Raw genomic sequence first — 24720 nt, forward strand, 5'->3', positions numbered from 1 at the left:
ATGTAAATTTAAAAAAATTCTTTGAGAATAAAGACACTAAAATAGAGTATAATCGGCCTTTTGTCAGGCACACAAAAGGAGCTAGGGAATCACCATGGACAGACTAAGAACACAGCTCACTGTCTGCATGCACAACATCCTGGGTTCCAGTCCCAGAACATAACGGGCACGGACAGCATGTCAGAATGATGACAGCAAGAGTTTCAGAGGAATCAATATTCAAAATTCTCCTTGTAAGCGGCCAAGTGAGGTTTCGAGGTCACTTCACAGAATCACCCGACACTCGAATCATGGTGCCTAAATCATTTCCACCCTGAGCCCAGAGCCCACTGTTTGTGATTTACCTTGAGGACGACTGAAAAGTCAACTTCTTTGGTTTCCTTCAGGCCAAGAGGAATCAGAGGGATGGTGAAGGCCTCCCTATAAGAACACAAAAGGTACATGAACAACCCAGCCCAGCCTAGCCTCTTCACACCCATGGCCTTGCCTCCAACAGCCAGCTCAGATCCCTGACCCCCATCCTCTAAGCCAACCCAGCACAAACATCAGCATCCTAAGATGCGGACATGACAGCCTAACTCACCAGGCCCCTACTCTCTTGACTGGATTCATCTCCATCTTAGCCCTCTATGGACAACTGTGCTAGGGTTATTATACAGGGCTGCCCAAATGCACGAGGCTCATGTCTGGGGTTCTCACCACTCTCCACATGCATTTTGCCATTTTGCCACATTGGACCTCCCTCTAGACTACAACCACTGTCACCTCCCTTGTTTACTCGTCACCACAGTGTGTGTGTGTGTGTGTGTGTGTGTGTGTACATGCGCACACTCATACGCATGTGTATCCCACCCCCAACATCTCCCTGATCGAACTTCTCAAAGCTCTCTTCTTTTATGGACACGTCATACCATGCATTTTACTGTACACCCCCCCCCCCCCAGCGGCCACTTTGTCACCCCACAGATTGACCTGTGAATGCTCCCTGGACCTACATTCCTAAGGGCAGGGCCAGAAGGAAGTGTTGTGCTTTGCAAATAAGGAATTAGCTCTTTGACCTGTAACAAGAGACCTCCATGGGCCGCTGAGCCTGGCCCAGGGAGAAGGCCAGGAATCTGGGCAGGGTTGAGTGGACCTCAACTGAAAGCTGAAGCGGCCTCTGTGGCACAATGGTGCTGAAGGCACGTGAGACCCAACCCGGGCCTGCGGCCTCCCCAGAAGACGAAACCCTGGGGGAGGCAGGTACGTCTGGGTCTTACTGTTGGAGACCCCAGTCCTCCTGTGCTGGCCTCTGCAGGGCAGCGACTGCCCCGGTGAGAGAGGAACCCCAGAGAAGCTGACACTAGGGGACCTCCAGGAGGGCACCAACAAGACTTTCTGTGGCCTGGGTCTCCCTGAGTTTTCTCATGACCTCTCTGCCTACCTCACAGAAGAGTTGAGAAACCTAAGGTACTAAGAAAGAGACAATTCACTTGGAAAACGTGAAAGGTGACACTTGAAATCTTCATGTCCCTTAATTTTTCCCCGAACACACTGGAGAGTAACTGAAACCACCGCGAGGAGTGGCCAAACAGAGCTGCAAGCATCCACCTTTGTAGGAAGAACACCCCTGCTCTTCAACAGCGAACAGGAACCCAGAATAGGCTACTGCCCTGCCTGGAATGCCTGAGCCTCTTAGCCCTTATGGATGAAAGGCTAGAATCTAACACCAAAACACAGGCTAAGAGAATCTTGCAGAGTAGGTGGGGTTGGGGTGGGGTGGGGTTTGTCGTTGTTTGTTCTCCCTGGGTTTTTGAAACTGCACCAGGAGCCCACAGGTAAGCCAGACAAACACAGGTGTCACAGGCCAAATAAGCCAGCAGGGTTCCAGCATGAATGCTTGTTTCTCCTTTGGAGAAGTGCCCCAGGTGACATACAAGGATTAGTATTAAGAAATGCACATTCCGAAGCGACTCAAAATGCTCTAGTGTCTTCCTTCTGCTGGTACGAGAAACCATCTCTTGTTTCCACCCAGGCTCACCCACTTACTTCTTCAGAAGGCACAGTTTCCCCATACAAAAGACATGGGAACTACTTCCTTGGGGGCATTTTGGTTATTTTGCTTTGTTGTGACACTTAGGAATGGGCCTTAGGCAAACTAAGCAAACTCTGTATCACCTGGTCTTCTCCAGGGATTTGAGGCAGGGGCTCTACCACTGAGTCACACCCCTAGCCCCTCACTGGGGGATTCTAGGCAGGGGTTCTACCACTGAGCCTCTCAATGTGGGATTCTAGGCAGGAGCTCTACCACTGAGCCACATCTCCTGACCATTTTATTTTTATTCTGACACACTATCTTGTTATGTAGCTTGAACTGGCTTCAAACTCATGATCCTCCTGTTTCAGCTCATTGAATAACTAGGATTATTACCCCAAGCTACCAGACCACATTGGTTATTTCTTCTTAAACATGGGCACTTCTCCACATCACCCTCTGTGACTCACCTACAGGGAGCAGAGAATAAATCCTTGAGCTTTCCTGCGGGCCTTACCTCAAACACTCAGTCTTCATTTCTCAAGTATTTATCAGAGTCCATTTCTAAAGGGTCTCATTGTGCCACCTTCCTATGGGCATCTGGATGGGTTCCCCACTTTTCAGAGTAAAATACGTACATCAAAGCAGTTTATACTTTTTGGCAGTCAATCTGCATCCCAGTTCTTTCCCTACAAACCCCGTCACGGGTTCATCCTCCCTTTCACTCCAGTTGCACTGCCCGGCCCACTATACCAGTGTGGTGTAGCATCCTGGATATGGACACCCTATGTGGCCCAGAGAGCTTCTGCAAAACACTGCTCACTCACTCGGTGCCCTGGTACACTCCCACAGAAATGTTGAGTCCCTCCAGCTCCTCCTTCAGCATCTGCAGGTCTGAGTTGACAAAGCTCAGCTCCAGGCGAACCTGCTCCCGTACCTTCTGGTTTGTGGCCACTCTGTTGAGAGAGAGACGGAGAGAGAGAGAGAGAGAGAGAGAGAGAGAGAGAGAGAGAGAGAGAAGACTTTCAGCTAGTGTCCTTGTTGAGCTATTCCTGCAAGGAATCTCAGGGGATGACTATTAGATGCCATCAGATGAGCCACCTCCGAGACCCTGAGCTATCCAAACCATATCAGCCAACAAATGGACCTGAGATGTGTCTAGCAACAGTGCAAACTGCTGGGCGTGAATCCTGAGAAATCCTTGAAAGGAGTTAACCTTGAAAAGACCAAAACCAGACCAGACAGTGGGGGCTCATGACTTTAATCCCAGCACTTGGGAGGCAGACGCAGGTGGATCTCTGTGAATTTGAGGCCAGCCTGGTCTACAAAGCAAGTTCCAGGACAGCTAGCATTGTTACACAGAGAAAGCCTGTATTGAAAAAACAAAAGACAAAAGAAAAGAAAAAACAAAACAAAAAACTTCTCTTGTCACCCACAAATAGGTCACAAACTATCTCCTTAAGACTTGCATGTACAAGGCCCTGGGTTCATCCTCAGCAATGCAAAAAGGAAGAGAAAAAGAGCAGAGAGTGGTCTTATTGCTTTGTTCAGAAGAGGAAAGCAATCAGTCTTTGGCCAGTAAATATGATGGTAGCTCCCAGCTTTCATATAGAGATGTTCTTTATCAGATTTTCGAAAGGCAGCCATCTATTTATTTATTTATTTTTGGTTTTCCAAGATTGGGTTTCTCTGTGTAACAGCTCTGGCTGTCCTAGAACTCCCTATGTAGACCAGGCTGGCCTTGAACTCAAAGAACCACCTACCTCTGCCTCTCAAGTGCTGGAATTAAAGGCATACACCACCACATCTGGCTATCAATATCTATCTATCTATCTATCGGAGACAGGGTCTCATTACATACATGCTGGCCTTATACTCACAGAGAGCTACTTGTCTTTACCTCCCAAGCTGGCATTAATGATATGTATCGGCCACACCTGGCTAAGATTTGTGTTCTTTTTATTGCGGTATGTATATGTCCATGTGTATACACATGAGTGCTGGAGCTTGAGGAAGCCAGAGGTGTCAGGTCCTCCTGGAACTGAAGTGACAGATAGCTGTGAGCCACCTGATATGGTGCTGGGAATCCAGCTTGGGTCCTCTGCGAGAACAGCACACACTTTTCAACTACTGAGGCAACTTTCCAACCTTGAATGCGGTCATATTCAAAGTCTAAGTTTTGTTCTGATTTGTTTTTTGGTAAGACAGTCACACTCTATAGCCCAGGCTGGCCCAAAACTCTTAGTCCTCCTGTCTCTGCCTCCCAAGTGCTGGAATTAAAGGCGTGGGCCACCACCACCCAACTCCAACGCACACTTTTACTACTCCCTGTTGTGGATATTCCTTTACACTGTGATATGGGATTCCCCTCTGTATGCTGTGATTACCATTAATAAATAAAGAAAATTGCTTTGAGCCTATAGCAGAGCAGGGCAGAACAGAGCTAGGCAGGAAAACTAAACTGAATGCTGGGAGAAGGAAGACGGAGTCAGCAAGACAGACATGCCAGAACCTTGCCGGTAGGCCACAAGCCTCATGGTAAAATATAAAATAATGGAAATAGGTTAAATTAAGATGTAAAAGCTAGCCAATAAGAAGTTAGAGCTAATAGGCCAAGTAGTGATTTAATTAATAGTTTCTGTGTGATTATTTCGGGAGTCTGGGAGACCAGAAAATGAACAAGCGGCCTCCTACAACAACACTGTGTGAAGATGTATCTGTCACTGTGATTGGTCAATATCTAGCAGGAGGCATAGCCATGGCTTCAGGACAAAGAGAGTTCTGGGAAGAAGAAAGGTGAGGTCCCCAGCAGGGACAGAGAAGGAACAGACATGCAGAAGGAGAGTTAAATGCCACGAGTCACATGGCAACACATAGATGGATACAAAGGGGCTAAATTAAATTAGAAGAGCTAGTGGGGGAATGGAGAGATGGCTCAGTGTTTAAGAACACTGGCTGCCAATTCCAGAGGTCCCAAGTTCAATTCCCAGCAACCACATGGTGGCTCACAACCATCTGTAATGAGATCTGGTGCCCTCTTCTGGCCTGCAGGAATACATGCAGGCAGAATACTGTATATATAATAAATAAATAAATCTTTTTAAAAAAAAAGCTAGGAGGACAAGCCTAGGCTGTAGGCTGAGCTTTCATAATTAAAAAGTCTTGGTGTCATTCTTTGGGACCTGGCGGGACAGAGAAAGACTCGTTACACCTCCCTTCCCTACTTCCCTTCATTTCTCTCTCTCTTCCTTTCTCATTGTCCCACATACTGAGATGATAGGTTGAGCCCAGCCTAATTAACAACCACAGTGGTAGAGTACTCCAGCATGAGAAAGGCACTCAGCCCTAGCACAGAAAGCAGGGGGCAGGAGAGGATGTAGAAGGGGAGAGGGAGAGAGGGAGATTCGCTGAGAAGGGGATGCCAAAACTTATATGGAGCTGCAGAGAACCAAAAAGAGCCAACGTGATTTTGAAAAAAGTAAAGCAGATTTGGAGGACATGTGCTATTGATATGAAAAGTCACTACAGCCAGGCGGTGGTGGCGCATGCCTTTAATCCCAGCATTTGGGAGGCAGAGGCAGGTGGATCTGTGAGTTCAAGGCCAGCGTGGTCAGGTCACTACAAAGCCAGAGCAATTGGCTTTGGGTACAAAGACAACTCAGAAATTGATCCTGAGGTTTGAGCTGTTTCTAGAACAGGAGGTTTTTTCATCCATTCATTGGTGGAAGAAGCATTCTCAAATACGGTACACCTTGGCAAGATGGCGGGTGTTACCAGCTATCACTGGGTCAGACTATAGGACAGACAAATCTGGGACCGTCTGGCCCTGGTCAGGGAGCAAGGATGGAGGATTGGGTTCGTTTGCAAGGATAGAGCGTTGGGTCTGTTGGTTACTGTGCTCCGTACCCAGGCTGCTTTTCTGAATGAAAAGAGATGGCTTCCACGGACCTTCTCAGAGGAAGGTGACCTTTTTACAGCCGTGGCCCAGTTGTGCGTCTCTCTCAGAGGCCATATCCTGGCAACTGAACCCAAGTCTGAGAGGCATCAGGCAGAGAGTGTTTTGGCCCATGCCTATCCAGAAAAAGTATACTACTACAACTCTGACCTGTGTCACAAGGAAAGAATCAACTCACTCAGTTTTCACAAAAGAACATGTATGTGCTGTAAGAACCATTTGGGAAGACAAAACCCCACAGTTAGTGCCCTCAGAGGCCAAGCCAACAGTGTAAATAGTCAGTCTGGCCACAACCAACTTCTTCCACTACCAAACACACGCTACATGATTTCCATCAACCTGGAGCCTCTGGGGTCTTTTCTTTCCTTTGAGACAAGGTCTCATGCATCCCAGCCTAGCCTTACACGTGCCTTGTCTACCATGCAAAGTTCCCACATGACAATGGCTCCCCGGCCTCAAGTTCAAAAGGATAAGAAGTGTCCCCCCAAAGTTGATGTATTGCAGGCTTGTTCTTCAAGCCATGCTCAGATATGGGGAGCTGAAGAAGTGGCTGGATGATGAGGGTCTCTGACTTCATCAATATTAACCCACGGATGGGGTCAGGATGTGATGGCATTATGAGGCAGTGGTGGGAATATTAGGAAGTGGGGCCTGGTTAAAGAAAGGCCATTAGGTGCATGCCCTTGAAAGACATTATTTTGTCCCCTGTCCTGTCAGCCACACACACCTGATACAGAATATTCTTCCTTTCCTTAGGCCCAGAATCAACGGATCCAGCTCTAATGAGCTCACTAAATCCAGCCCATTGTTTTGTTGTTGTGTTTTGGTTTTGTTCTGGAACTCACTTTGTGGACCACGCTAACCTCGAACTCACAATGATCCACCTGCCTCTGCCTTCCAAGTGCTGGGATTAAAGGCATGTGCTACCACCACCTGACTTTGTTTTGATTTTTTTCAATTACTTTATTTATTTATTTATTTTTAAATTTTGTTGGGGAATATTATTTTAAGATGTGTGGTTTTTGTTTATGCTTCATTTCTTTAACTCTGTGAAACAGTGGTTCTTTTTTTTTTTAATTTTATTTATGCTCTGTCTGCATGTATGCCTGGCCAGAAGAGGGCACCAGATCTCATTACAGATGGTTGTGAGCCACCATGTGGTTGCTGGGAATTGAACTCAGGACCTTTGGAAGAGCAGGCAGAGCTTTTAACCACTGAGCCATCTCTCCAGCCCCAATTACTTTATTTATTATGTATACATTGTTCTACCTGCCTGTATGCCTACAGGCCAGAAGAGGGCACCAGTTCTTATTACAGATGGTTATGAGTCACCATGTGGTTGCTAGGAATTGAACTCAGGGTCTCTGGAAGAACAGTCAGTGCTCTTAACCCCTGAACCATCTCTCCAGCCCTTTGATATGTTTTTTTTTGAGACAAGGTTTCTCCGTGTAGCCCTAGCTGTCCTGGAACTCGAACTATAGACTAAGCTGGCCTTGAATTCACAGAGATCTGTCTGCCTCTGCCTCCGAGTGATGGTTAAAGTCCTGCACTGCCACCACCTGGCTACATCCAGTCTCTTTGAATTGGTTCCCCCCCTCAAATATTTGTCACAGCCATGAAATGTCCAATGCAAAAATAAATGGGAATTTCACATTCTGATCCATGTGTCCCTGTTTGCTTTTGTGTGGTTCTGGGGACGACACACCAGTGCTCTATAATTGAATAACATCAGCTCTTCGTTTTTGGTTTAGAGTAATTTCATTTTCTTCCAAACCTTTTAGTAGAACTGTCCCTCTGAGAACAGGCTCCACCCTGACTCCATGTCTCCCACAAGCTTAGGAGACCATATTGGGACTGCTTAACCAACTCTGGAAAGTTGTCTTTACTCTGCCAGTTTGTTCTGCCAGAACTGTGCCCACATCCCACTCTGCCAGGGACTCAAGCATGGTGGCAGTGGGGTGGGGGTGAAGGGTGTTTCCACCATGTGCCCCATATAGACCCTTGGCTAAGGCATCAGATATGGCCCCAGCGTGGGAAGAAGGCAGGTTCAGGATCAGGCTTCAGTCTGGAAGTCAAGGGAGCTCAGGCATCCCACTGCACAGCCGTGCTCAAGCCCCTAGGAATTGACCTCACTATAGCCAGGGCCACCCCAGCGGGACCCTTGGGCCTAGCCGTCGCAAAGTGAACTGAAGGTCTGTAATTTACTCACTTGGCTGTCAGTGTGTCGCTTTTTCACCCCTTAACTGGTTGTCAATATTTCTAAGTTCAGGGATCCTAAGATTTTAAAACCCTGGCATGGTGGGACAGGCCTAAAATCCTGCATCTGGGAGAGGCAAAGGCAGGGGGACCTTGAGTTTCAGGCCAGCCAGGGCTACAAAGTGAGGCTCTTTTCTCAACAAAAACAAAACAACAAAACAAAAACAGGACCGGGACTGTATCTCGGTTACCCATATATGAAACTCGGGTGTGGTAGCAAACACCTGCAATCTCAGCCTGCAGGAGGCAGATACGGGAGGATCATCACAACTTCAAGGTCCAGCCTAGGCTACATAGAGATTTCCAGGCCAACCAGGGCTACATAGTGAGACCCTGTCTTAAAAAAAGAAAGAAAGGAAGGAAGAAAGAAAGAAGAAGGAGGGAGAGAGAGAGAGAGAGAGAGAGAGAAGAGAAGAAAAGGCCTGGGTGTTGTGATGCATGTCTGTTAGCAGCATTAAGGAGGCTGAAACAGAACTCCCAACTTCCGGGACAGCCTGGGCTATACGCTGCATACTCTCCCACCACCACCATTCCCATAGCTACCAGCATGGAGCCCAGGCTCACCTGGTTGAGTCCAACTAGCAGTGGAAGGCCATCTGGAGGTCTACCCAGAATGGTTACACAGCCTGTTCTCTGCCCAAAGAACTAGTTCATTAAAATCAAACAACCTGGTAATAAAATTAAAATTAAAATCAAACAACCTTGCTCTAATCTCCAGCTCATAAATGCTATTTGGTTTCTGCCTCAGCTTTCTCAGGGGAGGGACAGGAAGTGGGAGGCTAGAGGACAGACAGTGCCCAGCCTGGAACGGCACTTCAAAGTGCGGGTTATCTCTCCTCACAGCGACTCCTGAATGACGGGGGGGGGGGGGGGGGAACCTTCAGGGATGTGAAACCTGCCTACTCGCAGCATCTGCCCAGTCACGGCGGCCTGTGCTATTCAAGGCTGAGACCCTCATTTCCAAGCCTGCCTTGATCAGGATGTTTTCCCAAAGGCCCTCTTGCCCACATTGTAACTATCCTCACTTAGGAACCTTGGTGGGACACCTCGCAATCTGAGACCAGGACAGCTAGGCCCAAAGCACGGCAGTAATTACCTGCTGCCAGTAGCGGCAGCCAGGTACACCGTGGGGCCAGAGTGAGGCTTGGCCTGATGCCCTCATGGATTTCAGGAAGCTTTCGTGTCAGTTGAGTCAGATTAATAAATACCTCGAGGTTCCACCAAACGGGGGTGTTTAACTTATCAGTCTCCGGGAGAATCATTTACAACCCTGCCCCACCCTCACCCTATCAGCCTCACAACTGCCAACCTGACCTGGATTGAGCCTGGGCCTCAGAGGGGCTGTTTTGTTCACAGAACAGGGCAGACATTACAGCCCTAGTATCTGCTATAAAAACTTCAAATCAGGGCTAGTCAGGTGGCTCAGTAGATAAAGGCGTTCACTGCCAGGCTTGACAGGGTGAGTTTGGTCCCCAGGATTTCACAGACTCCACAGAGTGATACACCCACGTAGATGCACGCTCACACACGCACAAAGAGGTAAAAGCAGGAGAATCAGGAGTCCAGGGTCATCCTTAACTACGTGGCAAGTTTTAAGACAAGCCTGGGCTACAAGAGACCCTGACTCGTAAAACCAAAGAACTCTCCTGTAAACCTCCGCAGACTAGGGGCTGAGAGACGGGTTGCCAGGGAAAAGTGCCTGCCTCACAATACCAGTGACTTGGGTTTGCTGTGTACTCCAGGTGCCAGAAGCCAGACCCGACCTCAAAAAGATGGAAGGCGAGAACCAATACCCAAAGGTCGTCCTCTGAGGGAGGAAATCGCACTCTCGAAGACAGAAGCAAGTTGGCACACTGCACTTAAGGGTGTGGGGAGAACTTCCAGCTGTCTAGACGAGGGCACAGCTTTCCTGAGCTGCACTTGGTAAGTAATTATTTTATCCCCACGGCACAGCAGTGAGTACCCAGCAGAACCCGCTCTGCCTCTCTCGTTAACTGGCTCCTTTTTCTTCTAGACAGGGTTTTGTTATGTTGCCCAGGTGTTTCAAACTCCAGGGTTTCAAGTAATCCTCCTGCCTCGGCCCTCAAGTAGCTGAAACCACAGGTATATGCCACCATATCCTACTCTCATTGGAAAGGTAGACGCCAGTAATACAAATGTCCCATTCTCTTCTTTCTGCTCTCCCATCCCTTATCCAGGCAACACACATTGACCAAGCACGGAATCTCTCCTACCAGGTGTAACTCTGGGCAATGGAGAAGGGAGGCGTGTCCAGAGCAAATGCTAAGACAGTACCGGACTTCCGAACAAGAAGGCTATGGTGGTGGGGTAGGAGAGGCTGGAAAGATGCTCAGCCGTTAAGAGCACTGGCTGCTCTTGCAGAGGACCCAAGTTCTATTCCCAGCACCACCATGGCGGCTCACAACCATCTGCAATTCCAGTTCCAGGGATCTGCAATACCGTCTTCTGGCTTCCATGTGCACCAGGGATCACAAGGTGTACACACAGACATGCAGGCACTCATACACATAAAATTAAACAAATCTCAAACACACACACACTCGGCTGTGGTCCCGCTGTCTGTCATGATTCTCCAGGGAGTCTGTCTTTAACATGACAGAGCTCTAGGAAGAGAAGGGCCTGTTCAGACGCCCCCAGATGAGCAGGAATCTCAAAGCTGAAAAGCAAGAGCCCAGTCGAGCATGTAGGCTCCGTACTTCCATCACACAGACAGACCCTCGGGAGAGCCAGGGCTCCTGACTGAGGTGGCGAAGCCAGAGGTACCCACTTCAGAAGGTTCTCAGCTCCTGTCCGCATCCGCACAGCCTTCAGGATCTGCTGGTTCAGGGCAGCCCTTTGGTTCTGCAGCTTGCTCCGGCCAGTTTGTGCAAGGGGATTACAGCCCTGATTGGAAAATAAGAGACAGCCCTTCAGAGATCAGGCACACCAAAAATGATGACATTCTGTAGAACAGGAAAAAAAAATGCTTAACCAATCCATAAAGTCTCATCAACATGAGCTGAGCAAGGAAGACACCAATGGACACGCTGAAGAGGCCAGGGAAACACCCACAGGTCTCAACCCTACACAAGGAACCCACAGGCAACTGAGGAAAGCTGGGAGTGGGAGGGGTGGATCTTCCCAAGGAAGAGCACAGTAGTTTGTATTTAGCATACCAAAGGGTGAGCCCTGAAAACATATCTACTAGTAACATTATATGAACTGGTAATATTTAAGAATAGATATGTGTACACATATATAGCATGCTATAGCGTTTAGTGAACAAGTGGCCACGAACTTTGAAGGAGCGGTGGAAGGGGCCTATGGGAGGGTTTAGAGGAAAGGGAAGGGAGAAATGTGGCAATTATAATCTCAAAATAATTTTTAATGACACTGTAAAAAACATATAAAATAAGAGAAGGCATAAAAATGCAAAAATTATAATAATGCAGCCCCAAACTGACACTGTGAGGCTGGACATGGTGGTCCACACCTTTATTACCAACACGCGGGAGGCAGAGGCAAGCGGATCTCTGTGAGTTTAGGGCCAGCCTGGTCTACAAAGCAAGTTCCAGGACAGCTGGGCTGTTACCCAGAGAAACTCTATCTTGAAAACCAAAAGCAGCAACAAAAAACGGAACAGACACTGTGAGTTGGTCTCTTTTGCCTCAGTCTATTCTCCCACCATGTTGGTGACACTGACTGCCCTCTTCTCCCAGTATTAAAATGCCCCAGCGTGTGTGGACCAGCCCACTGGGAGCTCATTACAAAGTACCCACCGCCCTGCACAGGCCCAATCTCCAACATCCAGGAAGAGAGCAGGTAGCGATGCTGATGAACCACTGTCGGCATGCTCCATTAGAGCACAGTGCACCAACCCAAAATTACAGTAACAAACAAAACTGTACAAAAATTCAAAACAAGCCGGGCAGTGGTAACACACCCCTTTAATCCCAGCACTCGGAGGCAGAAGTAGGCCGATCTCTGTGAGTTCAAGGACAGCCTAGTCTACAGAGTAAGTTCCAGGACACCTAGGACTGCTACACAGAGAAACCCTGTCTCAAAACACCAAAATAATAATAATAATAATAATAATAATAATATAAAAATAAAATTTAAAAAAATGGTCTAATGGTGCTAAGGTATGAGCTCGGCAGTGCTGGCGTACATGTTGAATTCCAGAACTTGGGAGACAGAGGCAGGCTGATCTCTGAGTTCAAGGCCATCCTGGTCTACAGAGTGAGTTCTACCATAGCCAATGCTACACAGTGAAACCCTGTCTCAAAATATGACAAACAAAACTCAAACAAACAAAAAACTGACTAGGATGCTAAGGCATAGCGAAGGCAGAAAAGATTACACTGTATCTGAGATTCCTGAGAAATGAGATTTTAGTTGCTCTTACCTCATAAAAGGAAACAAATAATATCTGTACAGAGTTACATTTGTGTAAGCATTTCCCTATCTGATAGTATTAAGTTACAGAACTGAAACGTACACAATGTGATTGTTTTACAAGTCTACCCATTTGACCAGTCACGTGTAATCTTAGCACTGTGAGGCAGGAGGGTCATCATACAGAACCTGGGTGTCACAGTGAAAACCGGTCAGCAAAACAAAAGCACCACCTACCCAACCATTTAAAGCCTCCAGGCCCCGGAGACGGTCAGCCCTCCAACCAGCAGTGTGGGCTTGGCTTGTTCAAGGCCCAGTTCAGTCCCCGACTGAATAAATAAAAGAGCACCCAAGTCTGTTTTTGTTTGTTTGTTAACATCTTCACAGCAACACACAGTTGTCGCCTACTTCTGATTTTAGAATATTTTAGCATCTCAAAAAATAAACTGCGCATCCACTAGGACCACTCCTCGTCTCTGAGTCCAGCCAGCTCTGGTTTTTTGAGGTTTTTTTTTTTTTTTTTTTTTTTTTTTGCCTGCACAGACTTGCTCATCCTGGATATTTCACACAAATAGAACTATTCAATATGCAGTCTTCTGTGTCTGTCTTCTTTCACACAATACATCTGTGTGTGTGTGTGTGTGTGTGTGTGTGTGTGTGTATATGAGTGCACGCGTGTGTGTGCTAGTGGAGGCCAGTGGACAACCCCGGGTACCATTCCTCAGGCGCCATCCACCTGTGTGTTGATATAGTCTCTCACTGGTCAGAGGCCGGGGTTCCTCCATTTCCGCCTCAGCAATGTTCACAAGTGTGCATCCTGTCTGGCTTCTCTTCCTTTACATGGGTTCTGGGGATTGAACTCAAGTCCTCCAAGCTTCCCACCCCACAACCCCATCCTTATCTTGTTTCATTGTTATCTGAAAGGGTCTTATTAAGACCAGGGTAGCCTTAATCTCTTGTCACCCTGCATACATAAGAAAGTTTCCTACATTCTTACAGCTGAGTCACCACACCTGGCTAGCATGTTGTTTTCAACGTTCACCCAGATTGCAGCCTGCACCAGTCCGCTCTTTCGTTGTTAGATAAGCGTACAGCATTTGTTCTGTTTAACCATTCACCAGTCGCCGGACACTTGAAGTGTTCTCTTTGTTTGCTGTCATAAATAAGCTAGAGGCCCAGCTTGGTGTCCCACACCTACAATCTCAGTACTTAGGGACTTGAGAACAGAAGATCAGGAAGTCAAGGGCAGTCTTAGCAACAAGTTCAAGATCAGTCTGGGCTACAAGAGATCCTGAACCAAAAAAAAAAAAAAATTTTTTTTAATTAAAAAAAATTAAATTAAATAAGAGGAGAAAGGGGAGGAGAAACCGTGGAAAGGAAAATTAATTCATTTCTGACTCTTTAGCCCAAAAGTCACTGATCAGGGGGCCCCTGAGCAGGTTGGAGGGTACATACCTGCTTTTCTCTCCCTAGGGTTCACACAATGTGTGTGTGTATGTGTGTGTATGTATGTATGCCTTTAATTCCATACATGCCTCCTCGGGAGGCAGAGGCAACCTCTATGAGTTCAAGGCCAGCCTCCTGCTCTATAGAACAGCCAGGGTTGTTACACAGAGAAACTCTGTCTCGAAAACAAAGACAAAACAAAACGAACAACTGAAGTCTCATTTCCCACACAAGTTGTTCATTGAACAAGCATTGCTGACTTTATTTTCCATGTACCTAGAGGTCATGTAGCTAAGTCTATGTTTAACCATTTGAGAAACTATCAGATAATTTGCCAATTTCCATTTTATATTCCCATTAGCAAATATTCCTTAATTAAGCCATGTGCTCGGTTCCTCACTGGTAGATGCCAGCAAGTTCTCTACCACTGAGCCCCACCCCCAGTTCTTCACGGACAGATTCAGGCAAGTACCTTTTATTACTGAGCTACAGCCCTCGACCTGCTGTTTTTTTATTTCTTTAATGACAGCCATCTGTCTTAGTTAGGTTTCTATGGCTGTGATAAAACGCCACGACCAAAGCTAACCTGGGAGGAAAATGTTTTATTTCATCTTACAACTCTCTGGTCACACTCCGTCATCACTTCCTGAGTCAGGGCAAAAACTCAAAGCAAAAACCTGGGAGCAGAAACTGCAGCAGAAGCCAGACGGCTGCTTACTGGCTTGTTCCCCATGCTCAGTCTTCCTTCTTATACCATTACCCCCACTGACCTGCCCACAAGTCAGTCTTGCCGTTGGCATTTTCTCTTCCCAGGTATGCCTAGGTTTATGTCAAGCTGACATCAGGTCAGCCAGAGCACCATCCGGGTGTGTGTGGTATGTCACCATGAGTCAACTTTTTCACTGGCTTGGGTTAGTTGATATGACTCAACGACAGAGGGCTTACCTAGCATGTGCAAGGCCTTGGGTTTCATTTCTTGTATTGCCCACCTCTCCTACAAAAGGTAAAATAAAATCACTCTGGTCATTGCAGAGACTATTGCTAAGAGACCTTAGACCCTGACTAAGTCAGTAAGAATTCTTGCCCTGTGTCATTTCCTTGGCTGGTTCTTAGACATGGAAATCCAGCCCAGAAATTGTCGAGTCTTTTTCATGGGTCTGTAGTCATTCGGATGTCTTTTTTGAGGAATTACTGACTCAAACCCTTTGCCCATTTTAAAACTGGGTTATCTTATTTGCCAAGTTCAGAGAGCTTTTTTTCTTCTTTTGTTTTTTTCTTAATGTGTTTTCGGTTTATTTAAGGCAGAATCTTTCGGTGTAGCCCAAGTCAGCTTTCAATTTACAGTGATCCTCCTGCCTCAGCTTTCTGAACACTGAGATTATAAGTGGACATTTGTCATCCCTACTTTCCAAAAGTATCATTTATTATTATCATGAGCGGGTTATTACGTACACACTTGTCGTGGCATGTGTGTAAAGGCCAGAGAAAACTTGTGGGAGTCAGTTCTCCCTTTCTGCCAAGTACCTGTGTGGGTCCTGGGAATCAACCTCAGGTTGCCAACCTTGACAACAATCACCTTACCTGTTGAATCACCTCATCTGCCCCCGAAATATTATTTTTCATCTTTGCAAAACTAGAAACTCGGTCTCCCAGAACTCAAGCCTTCTTAGGTAAACACTCTCACAGGCTGATCACTTAGACTTCTTTATCAACATCTGCCTGTGATTTCCTGAGGGATTTGTTTCTTTCCTTTTTCTTTCTGCAGTGCTGGCGGTTGAACTCACTAAACAAGTGCTCTACCCCTGGGGTACATCCCTCCCTAACCTCCTCCACCCCCAGGGTCTTTGGATTATCGTGTATCAACTTTCAGATCATTTAAACCTAATGGTGCCCTCCCTAGCTCAGACAGGGAGAGGACCACATTCCTTGGTGAGGCTTATCTGTAGGGCCAGTGGCTACTCCCTGGGAGTGTCCTGGTAGGAAATGTTCTCAGATGGAGCTGCCCCTGCCAACTCAGGAACCTCACACCTTACAACCTCAACTACCTCCTACCTTACCCCCACCCTCCACACTCATGGCCTGGACCCCTAGGAAGGAGAGGCAGGTTATCTACAGCTCAACCCATTCAGGGGCCCCACAATCTGGCCTTTGGACTAGAGAGAAATGAGGTACCTTCCTTCCTCAGGAATTTCTCATATTCTCTTCTCAGAAGGGGACCGTCATCCCTCCAGCATAAAATTCCACCCTTGCACCCCACCCATTTCTCAGTCCCATGACTGACACTTTCCTCCCTATTCCAATTGCTTGTGTTACATTTGCTTTGGTGGTAGAGTGGTGAGAGTGACCGCCTTCTAAGTTGCAGATACTCAGAATCTGAGCTGGAAGGCACCTTAAAGCCAGTGTCTTTCAATTGAGATCATTAATCCCTGGTTTTTAAACTTGAAATGAGAAAACTGTCTCCAGCACTTCAAGTCTGGAGCAGGAAGACTGGGTGTTCAAGGCCAGCCTGGACTATGTAGTGAGTTCGAAGCCATCCTTTGCCAGATAGGGAGACCATGGCGGGGGGGGGGGGGGCGCAGGGAGTGGGGAGAGGCAAAGAGAATAGGGCTAGAGAGACGGCTCAACAATTAAGACCTTGTACCTCTCCTGTAGAGGACCAGCACCCAATCAGATGGCTCACAACTGCTCCAAGGGATCCAACACCTCTGGCCATGTGGGCCCCTCTGGTACACACACACACACACACACACACACACTGTCTTTAAATCTGGGGGCTGGGTGGGATAGATCTTGGTGTCGTGCTTCTCTGGCATGCATGAAGTCCGTGTGTGCAATGCCTGCAATCCCAGCACTCTGAAGGGAAAGGAGGTAGGATGAGAATATCCGGGTCAGCCTGAGTTGCATGAGATTCCATTTAAGGAGCAAGGGGATGTCTTCCCTTTTCCCCAGAAACTATTACATAGTTTTCAGATTTTACTTATTTTTATTTTGTGTGTGCAAGCATTTGCCTGCACTTGAGTGTGTGCACAAGCGTGCAATGCCTGCGAAGGATAGATGGAGGTGTCAGATCCCCTAGAACTCATAGGCTGGGCTCCCCGGGGAAGGCAGGGACTGGCCAGAGAGAGCCGCAAGTGCTCCTGACTGTTAAGCCATTAAAAATGGTTTTACTGTTAAGTTGATTTAAGAGTAAAGGGCTAAACACCACTATGAAGGGCTGGTCCCACTTGCCTCATAGTGCTGCGGCTCACCAGGTCTGTTTCACAGACACTTTCATAGCGAAGTCCTTCTTGAAGCTCAGCTAAGCATCCATCCCGGTTTATGAATAAGAGCTTTCTCCTGCTCCTATACCTTCCCTACCTCCTGGAATCCCTGCCTACGCAGCCCACAGACTTAGGGTCCAGTTTCTAGATAAAGCTCAGGAATGCAGGGGATTAAACTGCACTGAGTCACTGGACCCAGAACTAACTCCATTACTTCTTACTGACAGGTAGGAATGCTGGGTGCTGCTGCAACTGACAAAAACCACCCATCCAGCTTGCAAAGTTCTCAGACAGGTAAATGTAGGCAAGACCCCCAGAAAGAAGCCCTGGTACCACAAGGGGCTGAGTCACCCAGGAGTCCCTGCTGAGTGTTGATGAGTCCTTTTCTGAGAGAACCACCACACATTTCTCACCCTGGTCTTTTCTTGTGTGCGCACATGCTTGCATGTGTGCATGCGTGCATGTGATGGGATTTGAACCCAGGGCTTCGCACATGCCAGAGAAGTAATCTGCCACTGAGTGACACTCAGCCCTAAAATTTGGTCATGGTAGCAAGTTTCTTGATTTTTGTAACCTGGGGCCTCATGCATGTTAGGTAAGCAAGTGTTCTATCACGGAGCTCCATCGCCAGCCCTTTGACCTTGTCTAACAGTGAGCTTCTCTCTCACCCTGAACAAACAGCTTCCAACTAGCTCAGTGCCTCTTCCAAGTCACCAGAAGAGCAGCTCCCACACCATCGTGGCCCAGAGCTCAGGCACACTGAGTTAACCCGTCTGTAGCTTTAAGAACCACTACTGACAGATCCTACAGAGGTGAGTGCCAGGCAGGCAGAGCAAGCCTGTTATCTCAGCATTTAAAAGGCTGAGGAAAGAGGATGTGCTCAAAGCCAGCCCGAGCTACATAACAGGAGACTTTCTTTAAAAGATAAAATAAAACCCAAACAGACTTTCAAAGAAAAAAGTGTACTACACAGGTCCATTTGGTTCCCTCAAAAGATTAGATTGGACCGGCCAGTGGTGGCACATGCCTTTAATTCCAGTACAGGCTGGCTTCAAACTCACAGAGATCCACCTGCCTCTGCCTCCCGAGTGCTGGGATTAAAGGTGTGAGCCGGCACACCCAGCTCAGTTACTCTTAAAACAGGAAAGGGGGTATTGGAGAAATTGCTCAGTGGCTAAGAGGATTTGTTGCTCTTACAAAAGACCAAGTTTGGTTCCAGCACACACATACATGCACGTACACACACACACACAAACACACACACAGAGTCAAGTAGCTCAAGCCATCTATAACTCAGGCTCCAGAGGATCCAATGTCCTCTTCTGGCCTCCACTGGCACCTCCACTCATGGACACAAACCTATATTCAAACAAGCGCACACACATAGTTCAAAGTAAAAAATAAACCTTAATAAAAAAATGAAAGGGTTGTCAGACAGCTAATACCCAGGAAAAGCAAGTTCTGAGAGAATGCTCAATCTTATTGCTAGCGTTAGGGCCACTTCCCAGGTGTGAAACCCCTACGTGAATGATGGCATAGCATCCTGGACCCCACAGTAGAAGGCAAGGAGAGTGGGCAGCTGAAGCCCCTGGCAGCAGGCTGGAATGGACTTCAGCTGCACAGCTGTGGAGGGCCGCTCAGGTAGCTCACTTGCTAGCCATGTGCTTCCCGGCTCAGGGCTGCTGGTTTCCCTCACCCTGCTTGGGGGAACACTCCTCACCTCAAAGCCTGGGACGGTTAGAGAGCTACACCTCTGTTCTCCCACCCCCTTCCCAAGAGTAAGAATGTGGACTCATGCCCGGATACTTGGAAAATCAAGTCCCTGGAACTAAGACTGAATCAGGGAAAGGCACAGGGGTGGGGAATGTCACCCCGGGCTTATCGACAGGAGGCGCTTGCTGGTTGTGGCGGTGCACAGCTACAATCCCAGCACTTCAGAGACAGGAGGATCACCGCGCAGTGCACACTGAGACTGCACCTCAAGAGGGGGCGGGGAATTAAGCTGCAGCAGGGGAGAGAGTGTTTCCCTGCAAATGAAATCTGCAAGAGGGAGCAGACTAGAAAAAAATAAAAACAAAAACAAAAACATAAAACAGGTTTCCCTGTGTAGCCCTGGCTGCCCTAGAGCTCACGGGAGACCAAGATGGCCTTGAACTCACAGATTCCGCCCCGCCTCTGGGATTAAAGAGGTCGTGTGTCACCACATTAGTGGCAGCTTTTGGACTATTGACCAAGCTAGAGCTGAAGCCATTGCTCTGGATTTCTCTGTTGCAGGATCCAACTTGTTACCTTCTTTGCCTAGGCTACTTTTAAACCAAAGTTTAATTTCCACATTATAAAACATACAAGCCTTAAGTGCAGAACTCAATGCCTTTGGACAACATATATGCCTACAGAACCGCCACGTTATTCAAAATCTAAAAGGTCTCTATCACTCCAAGCAATCAATACTAGGCTTTCTTTTTAAACTTATTACATTTTATGTGTGTATGTGTGCTCACATGTGTGTGAGATCATATGAATGTGTGCACTCACAGACAGACATACATCCATACACATGTGTGGTGCACATGTATCATAGCACTTGTGTGGAGGTCAGAGGAGAACTCTTGGGAGTCACTTTCTCCTTCCATCTTGTGGATTCTGCAGAGCAAATGCAGCTCCTCAGACTCGGCACGCTTTGACAGCCGGACCATCTCATAGGCCTAACGCTTCGGTTTTCCTCACCTACATGTCTGTGTGTTCTCACACTGCATAAACAGAACCAACGTCCATCTTTAGTTTTCCCAACAACATGTCTTGAGATTTGCCCATGATGCGACATCCAATGTTTGGTCCTTTCTTATTATTGAGTAAACGTCCATCATAGGATGCCAAGTGTGATGGTACACATCCGGGGTCCTAGCACTCAGGAGGTGAGGTGGGAGTATCAGGAGTTCAAAACTAGACTGGGCTACATAGCAAGAACAGTCTTAAAATAAAGAAATAAGTAAATATTAAGGTGTATTTATCTTTTGGGACAACTGTAACAGGTTTGTTCACCTAGGAAACACCGGAGACATTTCCTTTGGAGGACATGAGTGACTCCAGAGAAAGCCCGCCCACATGCGCAAGTTTGAGATGAAGCACGCAAGAGAAACAGACAGGGTGACCCGGGAACAGCACTAGACCAGAGACCCCAGGACTAGGTCACACCAGGCAGGTGTGTTTCTCCAGCAAGGAGATTCGTCCCTCCTTTCTGTTTGCACAATCCCTCATTCAGCCACCAGAATCCGGAAAACAAGAATTGTTTGTTGCTGATTTTGCCCGAGCTGTCAGCCAGAAAGTACGGAAATAGCAAGCCATACCCTGCAATACACACACAGCTCATTTCACTTCTCGCCACGCTGGAGACTGAAGGGAGGGAGCCGAGATTTCCACGCCTAAAATAAACAAATGAACGAATGGTGTAGGCCTGTGATCTCCCCATTTGGGAGGAAGGCCAGACTCTCTGGAGTTTGAGGCTACACAGCAAGGCGTTGATCATAAAAAATTAAAGCATGAATTTGATTTTACAAAACAGACTCTTATGAGGCTGCAGAGATGATGCGATAGTTAAAAGCACTGGTTGCTCTCCCAGAGGACCAGGGTTTGATTCCCAGCAGCCACACAGAGGCTCAAACAGTCTACAATTCCAGTCCCAGGAGATCTAGTGCCCCCTTCTGGCCTCTGAAGCCACTACATGCACATGATGCACAAGTGTCCATGCGGGCAAACTATCTGTACACATAACTAAAAGTAAAGGTTAGAACTATTAAAAACACAAAAGACAAATAGCCCTCTTACCCTTCTAGAATATCCACCAGGTGGAGGCCCCTTTGCCTTCCTTCCAACATCCCGATCCTTTCTCAGGGGAGTCATTCCCAAAAGAATGAAGTAGGCAGCAGAAGAATGGAGACCTTATTAAACCATAGGCTACTTCCAGTGAGATCCATAACCCACATCAGCATCTACTGCATGTCAATCACAAGCACCAAAATGTCCACAAGTGAACTGCATTTCCAGAAGCACCCTGTGACCCACTTATTCTAACCAATAGGATTGTCACGCCATCGGTAAAGTCCTTCTCTAGACAGCAAGGCAGTGGGGTGGCGGCAGGGGCTGACATTTGAGTTTGACCTTGAATCTGTACATTGCCGTGATTGCCATCTTTATGACAACTTCTGGTTCCGGGAAATGCAAACAGTACCAAAGAAAAATAAACCACCTCTGAAGTTGTTTGGGTCCCTCTATTCTCCTAGAAGCAAACGGAAACCGGGAAGTTTTCCAAAAATCTTAGGGGCCACATGAACTCCCAGCTATCCCTGAAAAAGCCAGAACTCACACGGTTCACCACCTTCCCTGTCCCCGGCACTCCGCCATCAGCCCTGCTGCCCACGCTGGCCACCCGCTCCTGGGGCTCAGACGCACCTGCACCGCCTGGTCTTTGTGGCCACTTCCAATGCAGCCTTTGTGTCAGGAGGAAGTGTTGGTCCAGAGAAAGTTGATGCCCAGCAGCATCAGGTGGTGTCTTGGCAACTGTCCAAACAGCCCCAGGAAACAAGGGACATTTACAGTGTCACAGCTCCTGACAGCTCATGACACTGACTCTCCTCTGAGTCACCTGAAAACGCTGCTCCTGCCAGGGGACTCCTCCTGGCCACCGTCCCACAGAAAGAGGAAAGCCAACAGGCCCTCTGGACTGTTGGTGTGCACCTCTGCAAGATGGGATCCTCATGAAGGCCATGGTCAGCCTGCATTCAGTCTGGCCTTTAGGCCCATATTAACAGTAGGGGACCATGGAGCTGGAGAGATGGCTCAACAGTTAGGAACACTGACCGCCCTTCCAGGGGACCTGGGTTCAATTCCCAGCACCCACATGGCAGCTCACACCTTTTGTAACTCCAGTTCCAGGGGACTCAACACCCTCACCCAGACATGCATGCAGGCAAAACGACAAAGCGTATAAAATTAAAATAAGTTAATTTAAAAAGAAAGAGTGGTAGGCTCTTGGCTGTTCCTGGGTTTGTATCCTTTGTGAGTGTTGGAATGATGGAAACTTTTTAGATTTTGAATAGTGAGGCATTATGATTCTATAGGCATATATGTTGTCCAAAGGAATTGAATTCTGCACTCAAGATTTGTATGTTTTATAATGTGGAAATTAAACTTTGGTTTAAAAGTAGCCTAGGCAAAGAAGATAATAAACTGGATCCTGTAACTGAAAAATCCAGAGCAATGGCTTCAGCTCTAGCTTGATCAAGAGTCCAGTCTGGGAAACTTAGGGAGACCCTGCCTCCAAATGAGAAGCAAACAGAGGGCAGAGTGGCAGAGCGGTTGTTTATGGTACCGGAAGCCCTGGGTTCCATCCCCAGCCTTATATCATCAGCAAATGAAACAAGACTTCTCCACAGACCACACGTGACACTCATGACACACAGCCTCTCGCATGGAATTAGATGCACTGGTGCAGAGGAAGAAAAGACTCTGGACTTAAAAAGGAAAGAGCCCGGCCTGGTGGTGCCCGCCTTTCATCCCAGCACTCTGGAGACAGAAGCAGGAGAATCTCTGTGAGTTCGAGGTCAGTCTGGTCTACATAGTGAGTTCCAGGATAGCTAGGGAAATATAAGGAGGTGCTGTCTCAATTTTTTTTCTTTTTCAAAAAGTTAGAAGACAAAGAAGGATTTTCTCCTCCTTCCTTCCCATTGGAGCCTCCAGGACGGCCAGAGAGTCAACAGGGGCCATAAACCAGGACACAGTGGACCTTGGGGCCCTGTCCAGCAGGCAGGTTTAGAGAACAAACAATCAAGGGCTCTACAGCTCTTGAGTAAAAACAATGGAGCTAAATTCACTGTTCCCGGGGGAAGAGGAGGCGGGGAGATAGCAAGTGACAAAGCCTCAGTGTCCGTCAACCTCCTTTGCGCAGGACTGAGGCCTCCCACTTTGAGCCTCCGAAAGTACTGGGGAGAGGTTTTCTGTATCTCTCTCTCTCTCTCTCTCTCTCTCTCTCTCTCTCTCTCTCTCTCTCTCTCCCAGCTAAAACAGGTTTTCTGAGGGATTTTAGGATTACAGCCCCTGGGTGAGTGGGGGAGGGGAGCCCCCCAAGAAGGGGTCTGCTAACAGCACACAGAAACTCACAGGGCACTGCAGTGAACAGCAGGTCTGAGCACACTTGTTTTGAAGGCTTTCTGAACGAAAATAAAAATCTAGGGGGAGAAGGGGGGCAACAAATTGGACCAACCCTTCTCTTAAGAAAGAACTTTAAATGTATAAACAGAAACCACCCAGGCAAGGCATTTATAGTAATCTTATATAGAATCATGGTTGAATGTAAGCATCCTACAATTTAGAGAAAGAAAAAGGAAAAAGAGAAGCCAGAGAAAGAGAAAGATGGAACACTGTGACAGCCTTGAAAGTTCTCCGGTCTTTTCTTCTTAGAAATGCCTCCGAGGGTATCTGCCAGACCCAGACTACAGAGTTTGTCCTGAGATGTCCTAGCCTGGGGACAGCCTGTGTTCTCAAGCTATGTCAACCAGGTCCCGCACGATCCCAAAGAGCCCCCATCCCGATTTACCAGGGAGCCCCCTCTCTGTTACAGGGAGCCCCCTCTCTCTTATTCAGCATCCTTTGGATCCGCGACCAACTTGCAGAGGGACTTGTGGGCAATTAGGCTCCCTTTTGTGTGCAGGTCACACAAAACACAGCTGACTAGGCTGGTGAGCCACCCCCCTGCTCACTCCGAACACCACGAAAAAGCCTCAGCTCCCAGCCAGGCTCGGCACCCCAGAAAATGAGGCCCGACTGAAACAGCAGGACCCAGGAGCTGGAGATGTCACAGAGAGGCAGAGCACTGGCCCAACTCTCTCAAGACTCTGGGTTTATTCCCCAGGGGGCATGAGAGAGGGAGAATCTGGGTCCAACAGTCTGGTCCTGATCTAGGGCCTTCCATAGCAAAGAGAGTAGACCGGCCTTTGAAAGCCAAGAGGGAGGGATGACAGAGAACTGATAAGAAATTGTTTGTCTTGGGCAAATAAGGATCCAATCCTGCAAGTACAGGGGCAGAGGAGTCTGACCTGAGGGCTGTTGTATAAGCTCCGGACTATATTTCTAATTTAGGGCCGCCTATTCCCTCCCCTTAGTCGGCTCACCCTCCTCACCTCCCTCCCATCAGCCAGAATGTTTCCTCAGTTTACCCTTTTCCTGGCCTCAAAGCATCTCCACACCTGACTTCTTCACTTTTACCTTTTGGTTAGTTTGTGTTTGAGACAGAGCTGGCCTGGAACTCACTGTGTCCAGCAACCAGCCTGTCCTCCGTCCTGATTCCTGGTCCTGCTTCCTGTGTTCTCGGGTGTGTGCTATCACAGCCCCAGGCATTT

The 24720-nt window shown here is 47.7% G+C and overlaps 1 protein-coding gene across 1 annotated transcript in view; it reads right to left on the bottom strand.

Annotated features, from left to right (window-relative positions):
- The window catches only part of Rhpn2 (rhophilin Rho GTPase binding protein 2), a 57621-nt gene that overhangs the window by 29537 nt on the left and 3364 nt on the right, over nt 1-24720 (bottom strand). The window contains exons 2-4 of the mRNA XM_087906301.1: nt 11014-11129; nt 2842-2970; nt 345-420 (exon numbers count right to left, since the gene is read on the bottom strand). Coding sequence (XP_087762427.1) covers nt 345-420; nt 2842-2970; nt 11014-11129 — 321 coding nt within the window. The remainder of the gene's footprint in view (nt 1-344; nt 421-2841; nt 2971-11013; nt 11130-24720) is intronic.

Source organism: Myodes glareolus, chromosome 1 (assembly GCF_982192425.1).
Source record: "Myodes glareolus chromosome 1, mMyoGla1.1, whole genome shotgun sequence".
NCBI lineage: Eukaryota > Metazoa > Chordata > Mammalia > Rodentia > Cricetidae > Myodes > Myodes glareolus.